This window comes from Heptranchias perlo, chromosome 29, assembly GCF_035084215.1.
Source record: "Heptranchias perlo isolate sHepPer1 chromosome 29, sHepPer1.hap1, whole genome shotgun sequence".
Taxonomy (NCBI): Eukaryota; Metazoa; Chordata; class Chondrichthyes; order Hexanchiformes; family Hexanchidae; genus Heptranchias; species Heptranchias perlo.
The window spans coordinates 10701289-10725265 of record NC_090353.1 but is presented as its reverse complement, the minus strand read 5'-3'; the positions used below and the strand labels follow the sequence as shown (position 1 = coordinate 10725265).

The window sequence follows — 23977 nt, the reverse complement described above, 5'->3', positions numbered from 1 at the left end:
TATTCCAATTTCCATGATCCCCACCTTGATGAGCACAAAAACTGAACAAGTATAAAAATAAGTATTTGAACTTGTTTTAATTTGGGACTACTGTAAATATGAAGGATATTTTAGTAGTCTTTTTAATAGATTTCTGTATTGAAGTATTCAGTTGCCATCTTAAACAATGTCTTGACAATGACTGAAATTAGCAATTAGGAACAGATTTGACACTCAAAAATATTATTAAGCCAAACAGATCACAAAGTCCCAAGTCCTGAGTTTGCTTCAAGTTAACTGATCATTAGCCAGAGCAACAATTGAGGTGCTATAACTAGCCCCAATGCCTAATCTAATTTATTTAATGGCCTATAATCCCATAAAAGTGACATATTGGACGATATGGGGGTTGGAGGGGGTAACTTCAACCTAACACACCAGGTGGGAAACCCGCAGGATCGGGTGGAACAGCAGTTTTACACCACGCCTAATGTTACTTTTCACTGACTTCATTGGAGTGTAAAATCGGTGGGGTGTAAAACGAGCATGATACCCAATCCAGTGGGTTTTCCGATAGGCAGGTTAGGTTAAACCTGCCCCCATGCAACAGTGCAAGAAAGGCTGTGGGAATTTCACTTGCACATCACCAGAATCAGCTCCTTCAGAGCCCTGGATTAGCGCACACTGCCCACAGCGGGAAGAACATTGATAACAACAGTAAAGTCACAGTGAAACAAAGTAGCAACATTAGAAATAAGGCTCTGAATTAATCTTGTGAACCCCATCTGCATCATTTATGATGAGCACACTCCCAGATACAACCGGGGCGGTTTTGATTCTCCAATGCCCAATATTCCCCACATGCGATACAACCACAGGCAAATCACATTATAGGAACAGAGCTCCTGACTGGCATTTATTCAGCTATATATGATGTGCCAGTTGATGAAGGTTCATGTGCCTCTCATGGCCAGAGTGATGGAATACAGATTCACACTCACAATTGTGCTGTCGCCAATTCAGCCATGCTAGTGTGGGAAGTGCTAAGCAACAGCCAGACATTCTCCCCATAGGGAGGAAAGGGAAGGGTGAAAAACCTCAATATGGAAAATTGCCCAGGTATGTCCTGTCCACAAAAAGCAGGACAAATCCAATCCGGCCAATTACCGCCCCATCAGTCTACTCTCGATCATCAGCAAAGTGATGGAAGGTGTCGTCGACGGTGCTATCAAGCGGCACTTACTCACCAATAACCCGCTCATCGATGCTCAGTTTGGGTTCCGCCAGGACCACTCGGCTCCAGACCTCATTACAGCCTTGGTCCAAACATGGACAAAAGAGCTGAATTCCAGGTGAGGTGAGAGTGAATGCCCGCCCTTGACATCAAGGCAGCATTTGACCGAGTGTGGTACCAAGGAGCCCTAGTAAAATTGAAGTCAATGGGAATCAGGGGGGAAACTCTCCAGTGGCTGGAATCATACCTAGCACAAAGGAAGATGGTAGTGGTTGTTGGTGACCAATCATCTCAGCCCCAGGACATTGCTGCAGGAGTTCCTCAAGGCAGTGTCCGAGGCCCAACCATCTTCGGTTCCTTCATCAATGACCTTCCCTCCATCATAAGGTCAGAAATGGGGATGTTCGCTGATGATTGCAGTATTCAGTTCCATTCGCAATCCCTCAGATAATGAAGCAGTCCGAGCCCGCATGCAGCGAGACCTGGACGACATCCAGGCTTGGGCTCATAAGTGGCAAGTAACATTCGTGCCAGACAAGTGCCAGGCAATGACCATCTCCGACAAGAGAGAGTCTAACCACCTCCCCTTGATATTCAACGGCATTACAATTGGGAACCTGAGCAGGGAGACAGAGGAAAGCGTGTCAGGAAGGGACAGAAGGTATGGAGTAAAAGGTAAAGCATTAAAAAAGGAAAAAGCAGGAACTAAGTGTCACAAAATATATTTGAAAGTTCTTTATCTGAATGCACGTAGCATTCGTAACAAAATGGACGAGTTAACGGCACAAATAACGACGTATGGGTATGATCTTGTGGCCATTACAGAAACATGGCTGCAGGGTGACAACGACTGGGAATTAAATATGCCAGGGTATTTAACATACAGGAAGGACAGGCAGGAAGGAAGGGGAGGTGGGGTGGCTATGTTAATAAAGGAAGGAATCACTGTAATACAGAGAAATGATATTGGGACAAAGGATCAGGATAATGAAACAGTTTGGGTAGAGATAAGGAATAATAAAGAGAAAAAAGCACTCGTGGGCGTAGTATATAGGCCTCCTAATAGTTGAAACTCTGCTGGAATAAGTATTAATCAGGAAATAGTCAGGGCATGCAAGTGAACAGCTATAATTATGGGGGATTTTAACTATCATATTAACTGGACAAATCAAATTGGGCAGGGCAGCCTTGAGGAAGAGTTTATTGTGTATTAGGGATGGATTTCTTGAGCAGTATGTAACTGATCCTACAAGGGGGCAAGCAACCTTGGACCTGGTCCTGTGTAATGAGCCAGGATTAATTAATAATGTCCTAGTTAAGGATCCCCTTGAATGAGTGACCATAACATGGTTACATTCCATATCCAATTAGAGGGTGAGAAGGTTGGTTCTCAAACAAGCGTACTGAGCGTGAATAAAGGAGACTATGATGGTATGAGAGCGGAATTGATTAAAGTGGACTGGGAAAATAGATTAAAGGGTAAGACGGTACATGAGCAATGGTGTTCATTCAAGGAGTTATTTTACAACTTTCAAAAAAATATATTCCACTGAGGAAAAAAGGGTGTAAAAGAAATGACAGCCATCCGTGGCTAAGTAAAGAAATTAAGGATAGTATCCGACTAAAAACAAGGACATATAAGGTAGCCAAACTTAGTGGGAGGATAGAAGATTGGGAAGTCTTCAAAAGACAGCAAAAAGTAACTAAAGGATTGATTAAGAAAGGGAAGACAGATTATGAAAATAAATTAGCAAAAAATATAAAAACAGATAACAAGAGTTTCTACAGTTATATAAAAAGAAAGAGTGGCTAAGGCAAACGTAGGTCCCTTAGAGGATGAGACCAGGAAATTAATGGTGGGAAACATGGAGATGGCAATAATGCTGAACAAATATTTTGTTTCAGTCTTTACGGTAGAGGACACTAAGAATATCCCAACGCTGGACAAACAGGGGGCTCTGGGGGGGGGGGGGGGGGGAGAGGAGCTAAATACGATTAAAATCACTAAGGAATTGGTACTCAGTAAATGAATGGGACTCAAGGCGGATAAATCCCCTGGACCTGATGGCTTACATCCTAGGGACTTGAGGGAAGTGGCAGGAGGGATTGTGGATGCTTTGGTAATAATTTTCCAAAATTCTCTGGACTCTGCAAAGGTCCCGGCAGATTGGAAAACTGCAAATGTAACACCCTTATTTAAAAAGGGTAGTAGGCAGAAGGCTGGAAATTATAGACCAGTTAGCCTAACATCTGTGGTGGGTAAAATTTTGGAGTCTATTATTAAGGAGACAGTAACGGAACATTTAGATAAGCATAATTTAATAGGACAAAGTCAGCATGGCTTTATGAAGGGGAAGTCATGTCTGACAAATTTGCTTGAGTTCTTTGAGGATATAACGTACAGGGTGGATAAAGGGGAACCAGTGTATTTAGATTTCCAGAAGGCATTCGACAAGGTGCCACATAAAAGATTATTGCTCAAGATAAAGCATCACTGGATTGGGGGTAATATTCTGGCATGGGTGGAGGATTGGTTATCGAACAGGAAGCAGAGTTGGGATAAACGGTTCATTCTCGGACTAGCAACCAGTAGCCAGTGGTGTTCCGCAGGGGTCGGTGCTGGGTCCCCAACTCTTTACAATCTATATTAACGATTTGGAGGAGGGGACCGAGTGTAACGTATCAAAGTTTGCAGATGATACAAAGATGGAAGGGAAAGTAGAGAGTGAGGAGAACATAAAAAACCTACAAGGGGATTTAGACAGGCTGGGTGAGTGGACGGAGATTTGGCAGATGCAATACAATATTGGAAAATGTGAGGTTATGCACTTTGGTAGGAAAAAATCAGAGAGCAAGTTATTATCTTAATGGCGAGAAACTGGAAAGTACTGCAGTACAAAGGGATCTGGGGGTCCTAGTGCAAGAAAATCAAAAAGTTAGTTTGCAGGTGATCAAGAAGGCCAACGGAATGTTGGCTTTTATTGCTAGGGGGATAGAATATAAAAACAGGGAGGTATTGCTGCAGTTATATAAGGTATTGGTGAGACTGCACCTGGAATACTGCATACAGTTTTGGTGTCCATACTTAAGAAAAGATACACTTGCTCTCGAGGCAGTACAAAGAAGGTTCACTTGGCTAATCCCGGGGATGAAGGGGTGGACATATGAGGAGAGGTTGAGTAGATTGGGACTCCACTCATTGGAGTTCAGAAGAATGAGAGGCGATCTTATTGAAACATATAAGATTGTGAAGGGGCTTGATCGGGTGGATGCGGTAAGGATGTTCCCAAGGATGGGTGAAACTAGAACTCGGGGGCATAATCTTAGAATAAAGGGTTCCCTTTCAAAACTGAGATGAGGAGAAACTTCTTCACTCAGAGGGTAGTAGGTCTGTGGAATTTGCTGCCCCAGGAAGCTGTGGAAGCTACATCATTACATAAATTTAAAACAGAAATAGACAGTTTCCTAATAGTAAAGGGAATTAGGGGTTACGGGGAGTGGACAGGAAATTGGACACGAAGCTGAGTTCGGATCGGTCAAGGCCCTGTGGGTGGCGGAGAGGGCGCAGGGGCTGAGTGGCCGGGTCCTGCTCCTACTTCTTGTATTCTTTAGATTTGACGTTAGGATCAGATCAGCCATGATCTTATTGAATGGCGGAGCAGGCTCGAGGGGTCGATTGGCCTTCTCCTGCTCCTATTTCTTATGATCTTATAATCGCCGAATCCCCCACAATCAACATCCTTGGGGTCACCATTGACTAGAAACTTAACTGGACCAGCCAAATAAATACTGCGGCTACAAGAGCAGGCCAGAGGCTGGGTATTCTACGGAAAAGTGACTCACCTCCTGACTCCCCAAAAGCCTTTCCACCATCTACAAGGCACAAGTCAGGAGTGTGATGGAATACTCTCCACTTGCTTGGATGAGTGCAGCTCCAACAACACTCAAAAGCTCGATACCATCCAGGACAAAGCAGCCCGCTTGATTGGCACCCCGTCCACCACCCCAAACATTCACTCCCTTCACCACCGGCGCACAGTGGCTGCAGTGTGTACCATCCACAGAATGCACTGCAGCAACTCGCCAAGGCTTCTTTGACAGCACCTCCCAAACCCGCGACCTCTACCACCTAGAAGGACAAGAGCAGCAGGTACATGGGAACAACACTACCTGCACGTTCCCCTCCAAGTCACACACCATCCCGACTTAGAAATATATCGCCGTTCTTTCAGCGTCGCTGGGTCAAAATCCTGGAACTCCCTTCCTAACAGCACTGTGGGAGAACCTTCACCACACGGACTGCAGCGGTTCAAGAAGGCGGCTCACCACCACCTTCTCAAGGGCAATTAGGGATGGGCAATAAATGCCGGCCTCGCCAGCGACGCCCACATTCCATGAACGAATATAAAAAACAAGTAAGGTTAGGCCACTCTTGGAGGAGCTTTTATATTTGGCACTTCTCTAGTTCAGGTCATGAGATAGAAACATCCTTGTGCTGGTTCCCTGCATTTACCTCACTAAAACAAAAATCGCTTATCACATTTGCATGAGCCGAAGATTCCACCATTGAGATAACATCATCAGTTTAGCAATGTAAGCGCAGGGTGGCAGTGTACAGGCATCACTAAACAATGAAAGCACCTTCACACAATCCCAACAACTTGCCAGAAAGTAAGATTTACAGGAGCCAGACAGCTGCTGCTATATTCACTTTCATGGCGAAGGATAGTGTGTGTTGCACAGAAAAGCTAATAGAAGGGGATAAGAAAATAAAATAGCTTACAAAGAAGGAAAAATAAAGAGATTGTTGGCCAATATTCATACGTAATCCGTTATTCAGGCCATTTGATCATACAACATCATAGCATTAGCATCATCCATAGGCTTTTATTCCGAACTTACTATCTCTTCCATAATAAAGTTAAATTACTAATTTCTAAAATATATAGTACATCAATAACCTCTTTGCAATGAGCACCTTAAACAATAAACATACTTTAAAGCATTGTGACCATGGAAGTTAATCACTAGGGAATTGTTTATTGTCTCATACACTCCTGGCAAAAGAAATTTGCCCCCATCTCTACAACTCTTTTTTGAAATAGATTCCGAGGGTTTCCTGTGTTGCTTGATCAATACTGATTTCTCACTGTGCAATCACAGTATTAGTCAACCCATTCCAGCCCCAGCAAAACAAAGATGACATTAACAAATTACATTTTCCAACAGGTAATTATCTCCGATTGTTAAGAGTTACAAATTACCCTTTTCCCACATGAATTATGCCAGGTGTTACACCTTCACCTACTGTATTAATCCCACAGCAAATTCTACTTGGGCTAAACTAAATTTTGTACAAGAACACTTCTCAATTCATAAATGTTATTTCATGTGCTTTTTCCGTCTGAATGGGTACATCTCCCAAATTTTAATGACTTGTCCAAAAGTGCCATTGTTTTAAATTAAACTGAATGTTACACACTGAAGACAATTATTGCCTGTGTGCCCCTGGGAGATCCAGAACTCCGCTGCTGCACAGCCAACTCCATACGGACAAACTGCATGACAAACTCTTTAGGGTCAAAGAGCCCTAGAGTTTCTGGACTGAATTCCCTGGTCCACTTTTTTTTTTTATCATCAGTATCAGAAGAAAATCATTATGGCAAGATCAACTTAGTTATTCACAATTTATTGGGAATTACTGAAGCACAGCAGCAGAGTTTGAGGGAAAAATGGATGGAGGTGGACGCCCCTTGTCTTCTGATGCTGGTTAATCAAATTATGCATGTGGCTTTCTCAGCATAAGGCGGATTTACCTGCCACACGACCCACCAAATCCACTGTGACCAGTCAGTACAAGGTCTGAAATTCCGTTATATTACTAGCAGTACTTCCTCATTGTTAGTGAAACAGAATTTTTTTTTAAAACATTGTATGGCACAGTCTTTTACATCAAGATAGTGTAACGTGCCATTACCGAATATTTTAAAACACATTTACTTTAGTGTTATAAAATGACTGCTTATGCTTGCGCGTAAAGCTACAATTGGACAACTGGGGCGGGGGGGGGGGGGGGGGGGGAGGAGAAAGAGAAGGAGGGGGCATTTTATATGTAGGCTATATCCTCCCTCAGATCTACCTCCCAGAGAAACAATTTCATCCAAGATGGTGGACAGAGTAGCAGTGTCAACCGATTAAATTCTCCCAGCTGCCACTCTGCGCCACTGCAGCACTGTGATGTTTAAACGGCAACTTTTTCTGTTTCCTCGTGTGTCAGTTTGACTCAGCTGGTAGCACACTCACCTCGAAGTCAGAAGGTTCTGGGTTGAAACCCCACACCAAGCCCTGAGTACATAAAACTAGGCTGACACTCGAGTGTAATAATGAGGGAGTACTGCAACCCAAGAGGTATCGTCCTGTCGATGAGCTGTTGAATCAAGGCCCTGTCTACTTGTGGTTTACGTGAAGTGTCTGTCTCAAACTTTTTAAGACACTTCACGTATAATGAATTACTTTGAAATAGAGTTTCATCTTGTGTGTAAATATGTTCCTAAAAATGAGGCAGCCAATTTACATACAGCAAGATTCCACAGGTGGCACTTGAATGAACGACTAGTTGATTTTATTGTTGGTATTGGTAAAGCCAGGACATTGGAAAACTTTCTGCTCCTTTTCAAATAGTGCTTTGGGATATTCAACATCCACTTGAACCATAAGATTCCCACTCCCAATGATAAGTATCAGCTGATATCTGTCTCTAATTTTTAATCAGCGCTGTAAAAAATTGGGAGCGGGATTCAAGTCTTGGATAGATTTGGGCTTTAAAGGGAGCAGAGTTGCTGAGGGCAAGAGGAAAGCAAGTTCTTGGAGACAACTTTAGCAGTGGAAGAACTGTGGGACTTCCACTTGAGAACAAAGAGGTGAAGAATGTCAAGAGGTGGAGAAGGACTGTTGTTTAGACTTGGGATATTATACCAAGGTCCCCTAATGGTGGCATGGTCTGAAATCCCAAAACTTGACATGGGTGTTAAGATGTAGAGAAAGGACAGGAGAAGGTCCAGAATAGCATCCAGTCTCAGCAATATTAGTTATGAGGATAGACTCGGGGAACCAGGGCTTTTTTCCTTTGGAGAAACATGGACTTCAAAAGGATATGTTGAGATCTTTAAAATGATGAAGGGAATAGATTCTGGTCAGGTGCACAGGTTATTGAGTGGAATAGAGGGGGACAGACTAGGGTACATCATTGCAAAATAAGAAAACAGAGTTAGGTTAGGCACCAGGAAGTATTTCATTTTTGGTTATCGGCCTCTTCAATAGATTGTCAGAACACGCAATGAGTATGGATTCAAAAGCATCGCGGTTATAGAAGGTAGGTGAGGTTAGCAGTGACTCGTAATATCCTGTCCTGTTTCATGTTTAAGGTCACTGAGGATAGCAAAAGGACTCATCAAGGGGTATTCAATTTAAAATTATCACGAAGAGACTAAGAAAACAGGTTAGGAAAAATCCCTTTACACATAAATGATTTGGACTCAGAAATTGGAGGTATGGTGACACAATTTGCAGATGATACCAAATTTGAGGGGGAGTATAGGTAATATTGTGGAGGACTGCACCAAAGTACAGGAAGACAAACAGGCTTACAGAGTGGGTGGAGAAATGGCAAATAAAATTCAATGTAGCAAAACGCAAGGTGGTTCATTTTGGTAGGAGGAATAAGGAGGCCACTTCCTCCTCGGAAGGTAAAAAAAAACTAAATGGGGTAGAGGAGCAAAGTGATCTGGAAATACAGATATATAAATCACAAAGTGGCAAAACAAGTTAATAAGGCCATAAAGAGTGCAAACGAAGTACTGGGATTCATTTCTAGAGGAACAGAATACAAAAACAGGGAGCTAATGTTAAATTTACATAAAGCCTTGATTAGGCCACATTTGTTCAGTAGCTTGGATGAGGAGAAACTGTTTCTACTTGTGGGTGAGTCCACAGGGGCACAAATAGAAGATAGCCATTAATAGACCAAAGAAAGACATTTAGGAGGAATTTCTAGAGTGTGGTGAGAAAGTTAAATCTGCTGCCAAATGGAGTGGAGCAGTTAGCATTGACACATTAAGGGGACACTTGATGCATAACCAAGGGAGAAGGGATTAGAGGGACAGGGGCAGTGTGGGAAGAGGTAATTAGAGCAGGAGGAGGTAATTAGAGCAGGACCAGTTGGGTCAAACAACCTGTTCCCTGTACTGTAGATTCTTATGACTATATAAGTGTTAATAAAAGTTCATGTGTCAGAAGTTGAGGATCACATATACAAGAGAGAAAAATTTTCTTCTTTCCTAACAGTATGCATCTGCAATAGTATTCTATTAAATGAATTCAGCTGGAGTATTCCAGGTTAGACTTATGAAAGGCCCATTCTGCAAGTATCAGTAGGCCCATTGTTAAGAACTTAGTGTGGCTGATGATTCCTATTAAAGTGCCAAATAAAAACTTTTACAACATGTAAAAGTGGCAGCTTGGCTCAGCTGGCAGCACTCCCATCTCCAAATCAGAAAGTTGTGGGTTCAAGCCCTCTTCTAGAACTTGAGCACAATCTGGCTGACACTTCTGCACAGTACTGAAGAAATGCTCCATTGACGTGGGTCCTGCCCTTCAGATGAGACATTAACCCGATGTAAAGCCTGTCTGTTCCAGTGAACGTTGAGGATGCCACATTACTCTTCAAAGGAGAGCAGGGAGTTCTTCCAGGGTCTGGGCCAACATTCCTCCCTCAACCACGGTAATAGAACTAATTATTGGATTCTTTCTTGCTGGTCACAGTATACGTATGATTAAAATTAACACATCCTGGAACTTGCTACCTAATAGCAATGTTGGACTGCATGGACTGCAGCAGTTCAAGGCGGCAGCTCACCTCCACCTTCTCAAGGGCAACCAGGAATAGGCAATAAATGCTAGCGACGTCCATATCCCGAGAACAAATTTTAAAAAAAAGTACTGCTGAGCAATTCCTCAATCTGCAGAGAAGGTAGACAACAGTCTGGTATGCCAAAGGCACTAATATGCATTTGTAATTTGTTCCTCTGGTGGTTAAATACGTTAATGTCTACAGAGTGCAGAGCCATGATTGTTATTCTATCCAGCAACATCCCAATAGCGGTTTGGATGTGTTGAATATCCTGTGACTACAGTTCTTGAGCTTCAAAAGATGCTAGATATTTCCCTGACCAGCAAACATTCTTTGTACTCGACCTGCTGTGGATTCTTTTAAAATCTCTGTTTCATTGTCAATTCTGAGTTGGACATAGATGGTTTTAATATCCTTTGTTCCAGGATTTCTTTAGAAGACATTTGGGGAGCAATATCTCTGGCTGTATTGCATATGACAGTAGTTGGTCTGACGCAGTCATGGTATGAGCCTAATCAGAGAGTCCATGGTAGCGGATAGCCATGTACGCAATCCTGTTTCAAGGTCAGTTTTATATTATAAATTCACGCAGAAAAAACATCTTTATTGTTTTTAACATTCAGAATAGTAACGTTTGTCATTACCGTAAATATACTGTTTGTATTGCATACTGTTTATTCATCTGTTTAAATATTCAATAAATCTGTCTCGCTATTTATAGCCTAAGCTACAGTTTGATTGAGTGTTTATTCTTCTGTCTACAGAAGTCTAGCAAATCATGTGTCGGCTCATGATATATTCCAGTAAGTCACAGCAGTGACTAGGGTTTTCTGTTCAACCCCTGGGCCTTACTATACCTAACTAGATATTGGGCAATCAAAGCACAGTTTCCATATGCAGACCACGTCACTTACAAACAAATCAACATTCTTTTTATCACTGCCACACTAAGTTAGCATAGCCCAGGTCAAACCCCAACTCAGCTTGAGCACTTAGGAATAAAAAAGTTAACTGTTTCTTTCTCCACAGATGCTGCCTTACTTGCCGATTATTTCTACCATTTTCTGTGTTTATTTCAGATTTCCAGCATCCACAGTATTTTGCTTTTGATCTAGCACTTGGGGCCCCAGCTCAGCTCCACTCTCCAACTCCTGATCATAATATACAGTTGGAATATAGTGGAATACAATTCTCAGGCTGAACTGAGTGGCTGGTTGCTGTACAGAGTATACAGGCAACTGTTTTGGGAAGTAAATGTGCCACAGATTGCCATTAGAAGTCATTGTTGACTACAAAAAAAGTGTCACTTGTTGGCACCTGGCTGCTCCATTCAGATGGTATTCTGAGGGGTCTTTTGTGCTCCTCGAACAAAGGGATGTCCATGCTGGGGAAGATTTCAGGCAGCCAGTGTTAGCATTAAGCATTCCCAACTTGGTCAGTTATAACATAGTTAAGTGCAGAGCAAAGCTCCCTCAATGTGCGTCGGTCGCAACCTGAAAAGCTAACACTAGTAGGATATCTCTCCGTTTTCTACAGAATCCATCCTGAGAACCCTTAGGGTGGCATTACCAATTTTGTGCTGAATTGCGAGCAATTATGCTTTGAGATTGCCCATACTCATATGGCCGCAGTCAGTTAGCAGTGGCTTTCATCCCATCAGTCTGAGCTAGTCCCAGAGTATGTGTCCTTAATCACTTTTTCCTCACTTACAATATTTGCTTAATTGTTAAATCACCCTGTGGTTAACATGTTTTGAGAGACTAGAGGTGAGAATAAATCCAGCACCAATGGTATAATATGACTACATGCAACGTTTAAGACGGAATGCTGAAACCCCTCCCACTCAAGACTGTCCAAGATTACTCCCCCAGCCTTAACTCTTCATCAAACTCAACTATCCTCCAATGGTGTCTTAGCAGTTTTCATTCAGCCTGTTAAGTGGAGCTTCATTGGATTTGTGCAAAATGCTGATGTCAGCAGATCTGGATTTGCAATTATAACCATGCTGTGCAATAATGTAAAAGTTTCCAAACTGCCCAAACTCCTCAATGTCATTTAAACTTATGAAGCTGCACAGAATTGTCATCCTTAATGTCAATTGCGAGGAGCTCAAAATCGAAGGTCAGGGCTCCCTGTTTGACTCCCTCAGCCTCTTTCTCCTTGACCCCCAATACCATGCCCTCATCTTAACTACTTCTCTCTCTGTAGCTTCTCTCCCGATTTTCACCAAATGTATTTCCTCCATTAGGCCCACTTCCTTCACTTTAATAGCCTGTCAATTCATCATCTCACTACATAACTACCTCCCTTCAGCCCAATGTTTGCCAAAATTACCAATGGTTCTCTTTTGTCAGGCCCTATTCCTCTGCACTTGCAAACTACCTAACTTCTCAAAATACCCACTCTTCATCCTGTTCAATTACGAGCACCTCTCAAATATTCCTTTCCTCTCCAAGATCTTTGACTATATCATCTCAGACAGCTCAGTGCCTACCTCTCCTAACATTCCTTGTTCAAATCCTTTTAATCCCACTCTGCCGTCAGCAGAGACTGCTCTAGTCAAAATCATTCTTTGGACTCTGACCTCTCCATGGCATTCGACATAGTGCATTACTCCATCCATCTCCATGATACTGCTCTCAACTGATTCTATTCCACGTGTACCCAACGGAGCCAGCACATCTCCAACAATGTCTTCTCCTCCTCTATCTACATGGTCACTTCAGGCATGCCCCCAAATTCCTCCCTTGATCTCCTCCTTTTCTTCATCTATATGCTGCCCCGTGGCAACAACAGGCATTAGATCAGCTTCCATATCTATACTAAGACTCAGCTCTAAACCCCTGCTACCACCCTGGACTTCACGACCATCACTTGCTGTGCAGCTGCTTATTCAACATCAGGTCATGGATGAGCAAGACCTTTGTCCAACACACCATCAAGACTGAAGACCAGGCTAAAACTGATGGATCAACAGGACACCGAGGTTGTGCACCCTCAGGTGAATTTCAAACTCCATATACTAGCCACCAAGACTACCTATTTCCACCTCCACAACATCACTCAACATGATCCATACTCACCCCCACCTATGCTGAAACCTTCTTCCACTTTCATCACTTCAATGTTCTAGTCAGCCTCCTGGGTTCCTTCCTATATAAACTACAACTTGTCCAGAAGTCTTCCACCATGTATTCGCACTACATCCTGTGCCCCTGTTATTCCTCCATTATCAATCTCCACTCCCAACACACATTGAATTCAATATCTTTGTGCTCCTCTACAAGTTCCTCATTAGCATCGCTCCTCCCTGCCTTTGCAACTTCCTCCCACAGTCACCCAACTGTTACCTCTTGAATTCTAGCCCCCTTTCTGCACTCCACCTTTCAGAGCAGTCAGCTGTCACAGCCTTACACTCTAGAACATTCGCCCTTATCCCCTCCACACTGCTACTCTTCTCTCCTTCCAAAACCTCATCAAGTTTACTTCTTTCACAGCGCCCCCTTCCCCCACAGACTCATTCTTTATCATTGTTCAGTGTCTGCGTTTGACTGTGAACCACTTCGAGATATTTTATGTTAACAGCACTCTATAAATGCAGGCTTTGTTGTAGTTTTCTGATTAAAAGCCACAAGTGATTCTTGCTAATGTACATAAGAAATAGGAGCAGGAGTAGACCAAACAGCCCCTCGAGCCTGCTCCACCATTCAATAAGATCATGTCTGATCATCCACTTCAACTCCACTTTCCTGTCCTGTCCCCGTATCCATTGATTCCTTTAGTGTCCAAAAATCTACTGATCTCAATCTTGAATATACTGAACAACCAGGCATCCTCAGCCCTCTGGGTAGAGAATTCCAAAGATTCACAACCCTCTAAACGTAGAAATTCTTTCCTCATCTCGGTCCTAAATGACTGACCTCTTATCTTGAGACTATAACCCCTAGTTTTAGACTCTCCAGCCAGCAGAAACAGCCTCTCAGCATTTACCCTGTCAAGCCCTTTTAGAGTTTTATATGTTTCAATTAGATCACCTCTCACTCTTCTAAACTCCAGAGATTACAGGCCCATTTTACTCAATCTCTCATGAGACAACCCTTGCATCCCAGGAATCAATCTAGTGAACCCACCCCCTCTAAGGCAAGTATATCCTTTCTTAGGTAAGGAGATCAAAACTGTACACAGTATTCCAGGTGGGGTCTCACCAGAGCCCTATATAATTGCAGCAAAACCTCCTTATTCTTATACTCCAACCCCCTTGCAACAAAGGCTAACATACCATTTGCCTTCTTAATTGCTTACTGCACCTCCATGTTAACTTCCTGTGATCCGTGTACAAGGACACCCAAATCCCTCTGCATACCAACACTTCTTAGTGTCTCACCTTTTAAAAAAATATTCTGCTTTTCTATTCTTCCCATCAAAGTGGATAATTTCACATTTCCTCAAGTTATACTCCATCTGCCACCTTCTCACCCGCTCACTTAACCTGTCTATATCCCTTTGCAGCCTCTCTGCTGTATCGTCACTCTCGATAAAGCTTCTCTAGATCCCAATTTGGATAAAGCTGTAGACATTTGATCCCAGCTGAACTCCAATACCAAGTCCATCCTACCCTCCCAAAATGAAGAGCACCAAGTCGACAAAAAGACAGCGATAGTGGAGCGGGTTTGGACAAAAGTTGCAAAAGCAGTCACACAACACCCAGTCCACAAGAAGGATGTTTGAAGGAAGTGCACCTGTTTAAAAACAATCCCAGTTGGCAAGCTTCCCAAACCTTACCAGATGTAATAACAGCAGCTTTGTTGAAGCGTAATGGCTCCTTAATGGAACAGTTTAACAGCAATGCCAAATGTACCTATTTTTCCAATACATTTTAAGCCTGCAAACTGGGTTGCCTTTGTGAGAACTAAATCATCTTATTGATCATACCATTCGAATTAATGAAACCCATTAGTGTCAATTTAAATATATTCAGAATCAAACGAGAAAACATTCCCTATAAGCTAATTCCATCAACCACATTAAATGGCATCAATCACCTTGCACAAAAGGATTAATATGACAATTGTTCCCTTTGTTGGTTGTGAATAAATACTAATCTAATGAAATTAAGAACATCTGACAGGAATGCAATTGAATCTAGTCTAACAGCAGAGATATCCTACCCTGTCAAAGGGAATGCTGTACTTCTTCAGTATAGAAGGCGATATGAGAGTCATTTTGTGCCGAAGAAATGCATCACATCCTTGGGAGCTGCCTGGAAAGAAGCCTGCAAGAAAGGAGAAAAATAGAATATTAAAATATTTGTGTCACATTCATTACAATACAAAATCTAACTGCACTGATCTAACACTTTATCCAGGACAGCTAACATTGAACATTTTAACTGAACTGAAAAACCTGAAATAAAAACTGAAAATACACAGCAGATTCATGATGATCTGGAAGAGAAGAGGCCAGTTAATGTTTCTCATGAAGATCCTCTCCTTGCCAGCCTCCCGATTTGCACACTCCATAACTTACAACTCATTCAGAGTGCAGCTGCCAGGTCCTTCCCTGCTCATAGCTCAGACTTCCATCATCCAAGTTCTCGTCAGGCTCCATTGGCTTCCAGGGCCCTTCTGAATCCATAGTTTTCCTTTCAAAAGCTAGTCAGTCAAACTCTGTTAATTCACCTCAGATACAATAAACGTAACAATGCGAATAGGTTTCTTTCTTTCCCACCAATTTTCTCCCCTCCCCCTCCCCCTCCTAAAGCTGTTGACTCCTTGCTAGGGTGCGGTTGCAGACACCTAGCACCTTCTGCGGCCTTGCTGAAGTGGGAGAATTGATATGGAGAGTCAATGGGCTGTTTTTCCACGGGGTTACTGGACAACAAGAAATCTTAGCTGATTTTACTCATTCTAACCCAGGGATGCTGAGGTCGGTCACCGCCCTCCCTGCCAAGATCAACCAACTCTAGACAGACCAAGGGATCAACCTTCATGTTTCCTATTTGTATTGGCTCTGCTATAGGAGGGGAAAACAGGTAAAATAAAATTAGGAGAAGAAGCTGAAAAAGCAGGTGGAGAGAAAAGTTTTGCGAAGACTTTTGAAATCAAGGAAGAGGCAAGATGCAAGAAATTTCGAGAGGGAGTTCCAGATGACGGGAACACAGCAGCTGAAAGAGCAGTAACCAATGGTGCAGTGAAGAGTGCGGGGAGCAAAGAAGAGACCAATATAAGAGGAGTGAAAGGTGTGACAGGGACATGGGGGAAGGGTGGGCACGGTCATGGAGGCACTTGAAATTAAAGACAAGAATTTCTAAATGGATTCAGAAGGGCCCTGGAAGCCAATGGAGCCTGACGAGAACTTGGATGATGGAAGTCTGAGCTATGAGCAGGGAAGGACCTGGCAGCTGCACTCTGAATGAGTTGTAAGTTATGGAGTGTGCAAATCGGGAGGCTGGCAAGGAGAGGATCTTCTCTTCCAGATCATCATGAATCTGCTGTGTATTTTCAGTTTTTATTTCAGGTTTTTCAGTTCAGTTAAAATGTTCAATGTTAGCTGACTAATAAAGTGCCAGAAGATCTTTAAATCTGGTTAGTCAATATCCCCAGCGCTTGCCACATTTTTCTACTGCAGTTGGCTGCCAACTTTATGTCGCAGCATCTTAGTAATTGGACTTCATCTCATCACCCTTGACACCAGGCACACTTAAACTCCGATCGATTCTGTTACTGGGAAAGATCATTTGATTGTGACGGATATAACCACTAACAGAAAAATGCACTGCTGCCTACTTAAGCCACATTTTTATCTCAATCATGATTTGCACCACACTGCTCAGAATGAATCTGGAGTTCAACACCTTAAATTGCACAAATCTAGAGTTAATGTAGCTCCAAATTTATTCTGAGCCACAGCAAAGAAGTTTTTAAAAAATCACTCAACGGGGAAATAAAGATTATGCAGCAAAAATAGTCAAAGAAGAAAAAAAAACTTGCAACTTATCACATCAACGTTATGTCTCCAAGCATTTCATGCAGTGAATTACTTTTAGAGTCTTATGATTATGTAGGCAAATGTAGTGGAAAATGAATAACTAGAAAGCCCCTGATATTTCATTCCTCAATTCCAAGACCACATCTACTACAACCTCATACTGAAGGCAGTCAAAATATGACAGCTTTACTACGATCCGATCTACTCTCAGCTGCTATCATTTGACGTCAGCAACTCCCTATATTAAAGGTTGTTTTTAAAGTAATACTTTGAAAGCATAGTTGACCCCATACTACCAAAAAAAATCTAAATAAATGTAATTAACTTTCAACATTATTATATGTGTAAAATGTCCTGAAACACTGCAAATTTCTACTCAATCCACTGATTTTTAAAAAATTATCTTCCTCCATCTTTTATGGACAGACTGAACTGGCAACTTATTGTCAAACTTTTCAAAACTCATCTGTGACTTGGAAGGAGTATGCTTATCTGACCCCTGGCCCTTTTTTGCAATCTTGACAACCCAGCCATGACACTATGTGCAACATCTTTACTTGTTAAGAAAAGGGCAGATTTATTACTTTTGTAATTCAGATGCTTCTATCTGCTGAATTGAACTCAACTTCCAGGAGCTTTTTCATTGTTTGGGGCTGCACAAACACCTGATGATTTTCCATATGTCCATTTGGTATAGTTTGAAGACATAAAATTCAGTGTTGCCACTACAGCAAGGTGAATTATAAGCAGCTAACAGCTAGCTTAGAGAGACTTCTAAAACAGTGCTAATTTACCTGTATCTTCATATGTATATAGCATTGGTTCATTGTGAGAGCACATAAGTCAACAAAGACTCTTCTAAATAAAATAAAGTGCTTTTGTTTGGAAATAGTGCCTCTAATTTCTCCTTGAAAACAAGGAATCAGAGAAGTAAAACATCCAATAAAATTTCAGAGAAGTATAATGGTGGGTATTAGACCAGCCAGCAGTAATGTTCCTTCATACATTTCATTCTTCCAAAATTGGGCTGTGCCCAAAGAGAGCATTTTGAGTTAGGCCGAAGTACTAGTAGTAACAAGTCAGTCACTGATGATGGTAAGGGTGGGAGCAATGTGAAATGGCGAATTAAAAATGCCCTACTAGTAGCATTTTGGCACGTTACAGCATATTGCTAGTACTTCCCTGTATAAGCTTAGCAACATAATTGAAATCGCTTTCTAAGTTTGTGAAAATCCAGTGAAGAATTTCAGTTATTGAATTACTATACAAGGACAGGCCATTTATCGAACCACTCTTGAATGCACTAATGATTCCCAGCATGCCCCTTTCAAAATGGGCCTGGAAACTGAAGAGGAGAAATAACTTAGCAAGCTTAGTGAAAAATCCAGGAGTTTTTAAAACATCATCGATGTAACACTTCAATTTTCACAAGAGATATTATGGAGGACACATGGATAGTTCCCAGCATTCCAGTTTTCAAAGGGCACCTGGTGTCTGATCAGAGTAGTTTACATCAGAGGCTACATTAATATTTGCAGAAGCATTTTTAAGTTATTCAGATGACACGCTAGTGTGCCCACTGACAAATGGAGACTAACATAATACAGCAGTTGCCCCAAACATTTGTAGCTTTGAGAAGGTGGGAACAGTTAGGAAGAGAATATAATGAAGTTTTAAAAAAACATAATCAAACCTAGACTGCATTCTATTGTTATTTAGCCCACGTTTGATGTAGAATTTAATATATTTTAAATAAATGAGATGCATAAAAATGATATTAAGATTGTGGCCCATGGAATAAAGGGGGCAATAGCAACATGGATACAGAATTGGCTAAATGACAGGAAACAGCGAGTAGTGTTGTTTTTGTACTGGAAGGAGGTGTTCCCCAGGGGTCGGTGCTGGGACCACTGCTTTTCTTGATATATATTAATGACTTGGACTTGGGAGTACAGGGCACAATTTCAAAATTTGCAGATGACACAAACGTGGAAGGGTAGTGAACAGTGAAGAGGATACAGACACACTGGTGGCATGGGAGGACACATGGCAGATGAAGTTTAACGCGGAAAAATGCGAGGTGATGTATTTCGGTAGGAAAAATTAGGAGAGGCAATATAAACTAGAGGGCACAATTCTAAAAGGTGTAGAGAAACAGAGGAATCTGGGGGTGTATGTGCACAAATCGTTGAAGGTGGCAGGGCAGGTTGAGAAAGTGGTTAAAAAAGCATACGGGGTCCTGGGCTTTATAAATAGAGGCATAGATTACAAAAGCAAGGAAGTCATGATGAACCTTCATGAAACACTGGTTCGGCCACAACTGGAGTATTGTGTCTAGTTCTGGGCACCACACTTTAGGAAGGATGTGAAGGCCTTAGAGAGGGTGCAAAGGAGATTTACTAGAAATGATTCCAGGGATGAGGGACTTAAATTACGTGGATAGACTGGAAAAGCTGGGATTGTTCTCCTTGGAACATAGAAGGTTGAGAGGAGATTTGATAGAGGTATTCAAAATCATGAAGGATCTAGACAGAGTAGATAGAGAGAAACTGTTCCCAGTGGCGCAAGGGTGAAGAACCAGAGGGCATAGATTTAAGGTGATTGGCAAAAGAACCAAAAGGTGACAGGAGGAAAAACTTTTTTACGCAGCGACTGGTTGGGATCTGGAATGCACTGCCCAAGGGAGCGTTAGAGGCAGATTCAATCATGGCCTTCAAAAGGGAACTGGATAAGTACTTGAAACGAAAAAATGTGCAGGACTATGGGGATAGGGCAGGGGAGTGGGACTAGCTGGATTGCTCGTGCATAGAGTCGGCGTGGACTTGATGGGCCGAATGGTCTCCTTCCATGCTGTAACCATTCTTTGATTCTATGATACTGCAGATAACACCTGATCCTTTTTGTCAAATGATTTATGAAAGCACAGCGCTCCATTCAAAATAAACTTTGAATCGAATAACTAGGGGGTAGATGGGGTTTAAACTAATAAGAGGGGTAAGGGTTCAGGTAAGGGTAAATTTATAAGTCTAAAGAGAAAAGTCAAGTTTCTGTAGTGCAGAGTAGTGATTTGGGTAAAACAAGCAGTGTGTCAGGAAGGGACAGTTTAACAAAGGGTTTAGGGCATTAATGGCTAAGGTCACATCAGGGAAAAATAATAAAAAGTTGAAATTAAAGGCACTATATCTGAATGCATGAAGCATTCATAACAAGATAGATGAATTAATGGTACAAAGAGAGATAAATGGGTTTGATCTAGTAGCCATTACTGAAACGTGGTTGCAGGGTGACCAAGGTTGGGAACTAAATATTTCAGGGTACTTGGCTTTTAGAAAAGATAGGCAAAATAGAAAAGGAGGGAGGGTAGCCCTGATAATAAAGGATGAGATAAAGGGAGTAATGAAAAAGGATCTTAGCTCAGAAAATCAGAATGTAGAATCAGTATGGGTGGAGCAAAGGAATAACAAGGGGCAGAAAATACTGGTGCAAGTAGTTTACAGGCCCCATAACAGCAGTTATAGTGTTGGACAGAGTATAAATCAGGAAATTAGAGGAGCATGTAACAAGGGTAATGCAATAATCGTGAGGGACTTTAATCTTCATATAGACTGGGCAAACAAATTGGCAAAAGTAATTTGAAGGATGAGTTCATGGCATGTATTCGAGACAGTTTTCTATGTCGAGGAACCAAGGGAACAGGCTATTTGAAATCTAGTATTGTGTAATGAGACGTGGTTGATTAGTAATCTTATAGTTAAGGATCCTCTGGGGCAATGTGATCATAATATGATAGCATTTCATATTGAGTTTGAGAGTGATGTAGTTAAGTCCAAAATTAGGATCTTAAATTTAAACAAAGCCAATTATGTAGGTATGAGGGGCAAGTTGGGTACAATAATTGGGAAAATAGATTAAAAGATATGATGGTAGATAAGCAATGGCAAACATTTAAAGAAATAATTCATAATTCTTAACGAATATACATTCCCTTGAGAAATAAAAACTCCATGGAAAAATTGATCCAACCAGGCTAACTAGAGAAGTGAAGGATAGCATTAGATTAAAAGCAGATGTTTACAATGTTGCTAAAAAGAGTAGTAAGCCTGAGTATTTGGTTGGGTAGGTTGGGTTGAAATCAGCAAAGGATGACCAAGAAATTGAAAATGAGGGAGAAAACTGAATATGAGAGTAAACTAGCAAGAAATGTAAAAACAGATTGTAAGAGCTTATACATGTATGTTAAAAGGAAGAGATTAGTGAAAGTAAACATGGATCCCTTAGAAGCAGAGACAGGAGAAATTATAATGGGGAATTAGGAAATGGCAGAGATGTTAAACAAATATTTGTGTTTGTCTTCACACTAGAAGACACAACAAAATACCAGAAATGAGCGAGAAAGGGAGGAGTTTTATTGGTTGAAAAAGATTCAGGAAAAAAAAAGCAGTTGAAAGAGGGAAAAAGAACAGGAAGGTCGTAGGATACGCCATTAGGATGCACCAGCCAACCTACTTTAAGTAAAGGATGAGGACCTGCTGTTTGACTAATGTTGCTGAATGGCTTTGGTTGCCTGCTATTCATTGTAGTAGCTCGCATTTCAAGCTTGACAAATATTAACACCTGTGGCGTATTTGTATATTTGTTAGATTTATAGTGGGGAACCAGGGGTCTAATGAGAGTGAGGAATTAAAGTAATTAAGATTAGTAAAGAAAAAGTACTGAAGAAATTAATGGGGGTAAAAGTCGACAAAGCCCCTGGACCTGATGGGCTACATCCTAGGGTTTTAAGAGGTGGCTGCAGAGATATTGAATGCATTGGTTTTGATCTTCCGGGATTCCCTAGATTCTAGAATGGTCCCTGTGGATTGGAAGGTAGCAAATGTAACCTGCTATTCAAGAAAGAAGGAAGAGAGAAGACAGGGAACTATAGGCCAGTTCGCCTGACATCAGTAGTAGGGAAAATGCTAGAATCTATTATTAAGGACATAGTAACAGGACACTTAGAAAATCATAATATGATTAGGCAGTCAACACAGTTTTATGAAAGGGAAATCGGGTTTGACAAATCCATTACAATTTTTTTTTGAGGGTGTAACTAACAGGGTCGATAAGGGGGAAACCAGTGAATGTAGTATATTTGGATTTTCAAAAGGCATTAGATAAGGTGCCACACAAGAGGTTGTTACACAAGATTAGGGCTCATTGGATTGGAGGTAATATATTAGCATAGATTGAGGATTAGTTAACGGACAGAAAACAGAGCAGGAATAAATGGGTCATTTTCGGGATGGCAGGATGTAACTAGTGGGGTGCCGCAAGGATCAGTGCTGGGGCCTCAGCTGTTTACAATATACATCAATGACTTACAGGAAGAGGAGACCGAGTGTAATGTATCCAAGTTTGTTGATGACACAAAGCGAGGTGGGAAAGTAGGCAGTGAGGAGGCTGCAAAGGGGTACAGGTTAAGTGAGTGGGCGAGAAGATGGTAAATGGAGTATAACGTGGGGAAATGTGAAATTATACACTTTGGTAGGAAGAAAAGCAGAATATTTTTTTTTAAAAAGGAGAGACACTAAGAAATGTCGGTATTCAGAGGGATTTGGGTGTCCTTGTACACGGATCACAGAAAGTTAACATGCAGGAAGGCAAATGCTATGTTAGCTTTTATTGCAAGGGGGTTGGAGTATAAGAGTAAGGAGGTCTTGTTGCAATTATACAGGGCTCTGGTGAGACCACACCTGGCGGACTCTGCACAGTTTTAGTCTCCTTACCTAAGGAAGGATATACTTGCCTTAGAGGGGGTGCAACGAAGGTTCACTAGATTGATTCCTGGGATGAGAGGGTTGTCCAATGAGGAGAGATTGAGTAAAATGGGCGTATATTCTCAGACGTTTAGATGAATGAGAGGTGATCTCATTGAAATGTATAAAATTCTTAAAGGGCTTAACAGGGTAGATGCTGAGAGACTGTTTCCCCTGGCTGGAGAGTCTAGAACTAGGGGTCATAGCCTCAAGATAAGAGGTCAGCCATTTAGGACCAGGATGAGGAAAAATTACACCAAAGTTGTGAATCTTTGGAATTCTCTACCGCAAAGGACTGTGGATGTTCAGTTGTTGAGTATATTCAAGATTGAGATCGAGAAATTTTTGGACACTAAGGGAATCAAGAGATATGGGGATAGGGCAGGAAAGTGGAGTTGAGGTAGAAGATCAGCCATGGTCTTATTGAATGGCGGAGCAGGCTCAAGGGGCCATATGGCCTATTCCTGTTACTATTTTTTACGTTATGTTCTATAAAAATTCACATTTAACCTTTGGCACAGTGTATCAGTATACATTCAATTACTGAAAACAGCAGCCTTTGGAGTTGGTTTACAGCCAAACCCAAGAAACAAACAGGAACAAAATGGCATGGAAAAGGGCAAGCATAAGATTTGAGACTTAGATAGGTTATATTAGTTAGGAAGTAAAATTGAAGTTTAAATTTAAAATGTCAGGAGGTGCTAAAGGGGGTTAACAGGGCAAGCACAAGAGTTTATTTTTAAAAAATTTTTATTTAAAGCTTTGTTTACTTTAGTAGTTTATAGTCATTAGTCTAATAAACTTACTCCTGGTGTGTTTTTTGCCCACTGTATTAGTCTAAGTGCATAGCACATAATTTGAGAACTTATAAAACTGAAGACTAAAATTTCCCTCATCCTGCCAACAATTAAGAATTAAAGTACATTATAAAAATACATAGCAGAAACACAAACTCAATTGTGGTTTATGTTGATGCAATAGGAATTGTCATCGACAGTACGCTACATTAAATGAATGCTAAAAAAGTCCAATAGAACTTAATATTTTAGATACTTCAGTTGGAAATTGGAGTCG

General features: G+C 41.4%; 1 protein-coding gene across 4 annotated transcripts in view; it reads right to left on the bottom strand.

Annotated features, from left to right (window-relative positions):
- The window catches only part of kdm4b (lysine (K)-specific demethylase 4B), a 433937-nt gene that overhangs the window by 264154 nt on the left and 145806 nt on the right, over positions 1-23977 (bottom strand). For all 4 annotated transcript variants that reach the window (XM_067968101.1, XM_067968103.1, XM_067968104.1 and 1 more), the window contains one exon: positions 15290-15393. In XM_067968101.1, the coding sequence (XP_067824202.1) occupies positions 15290-15393 (104 nt within the window). The remainder of the gene's footprint in view (positions 1-15289; positions 15394-23977) is intronic.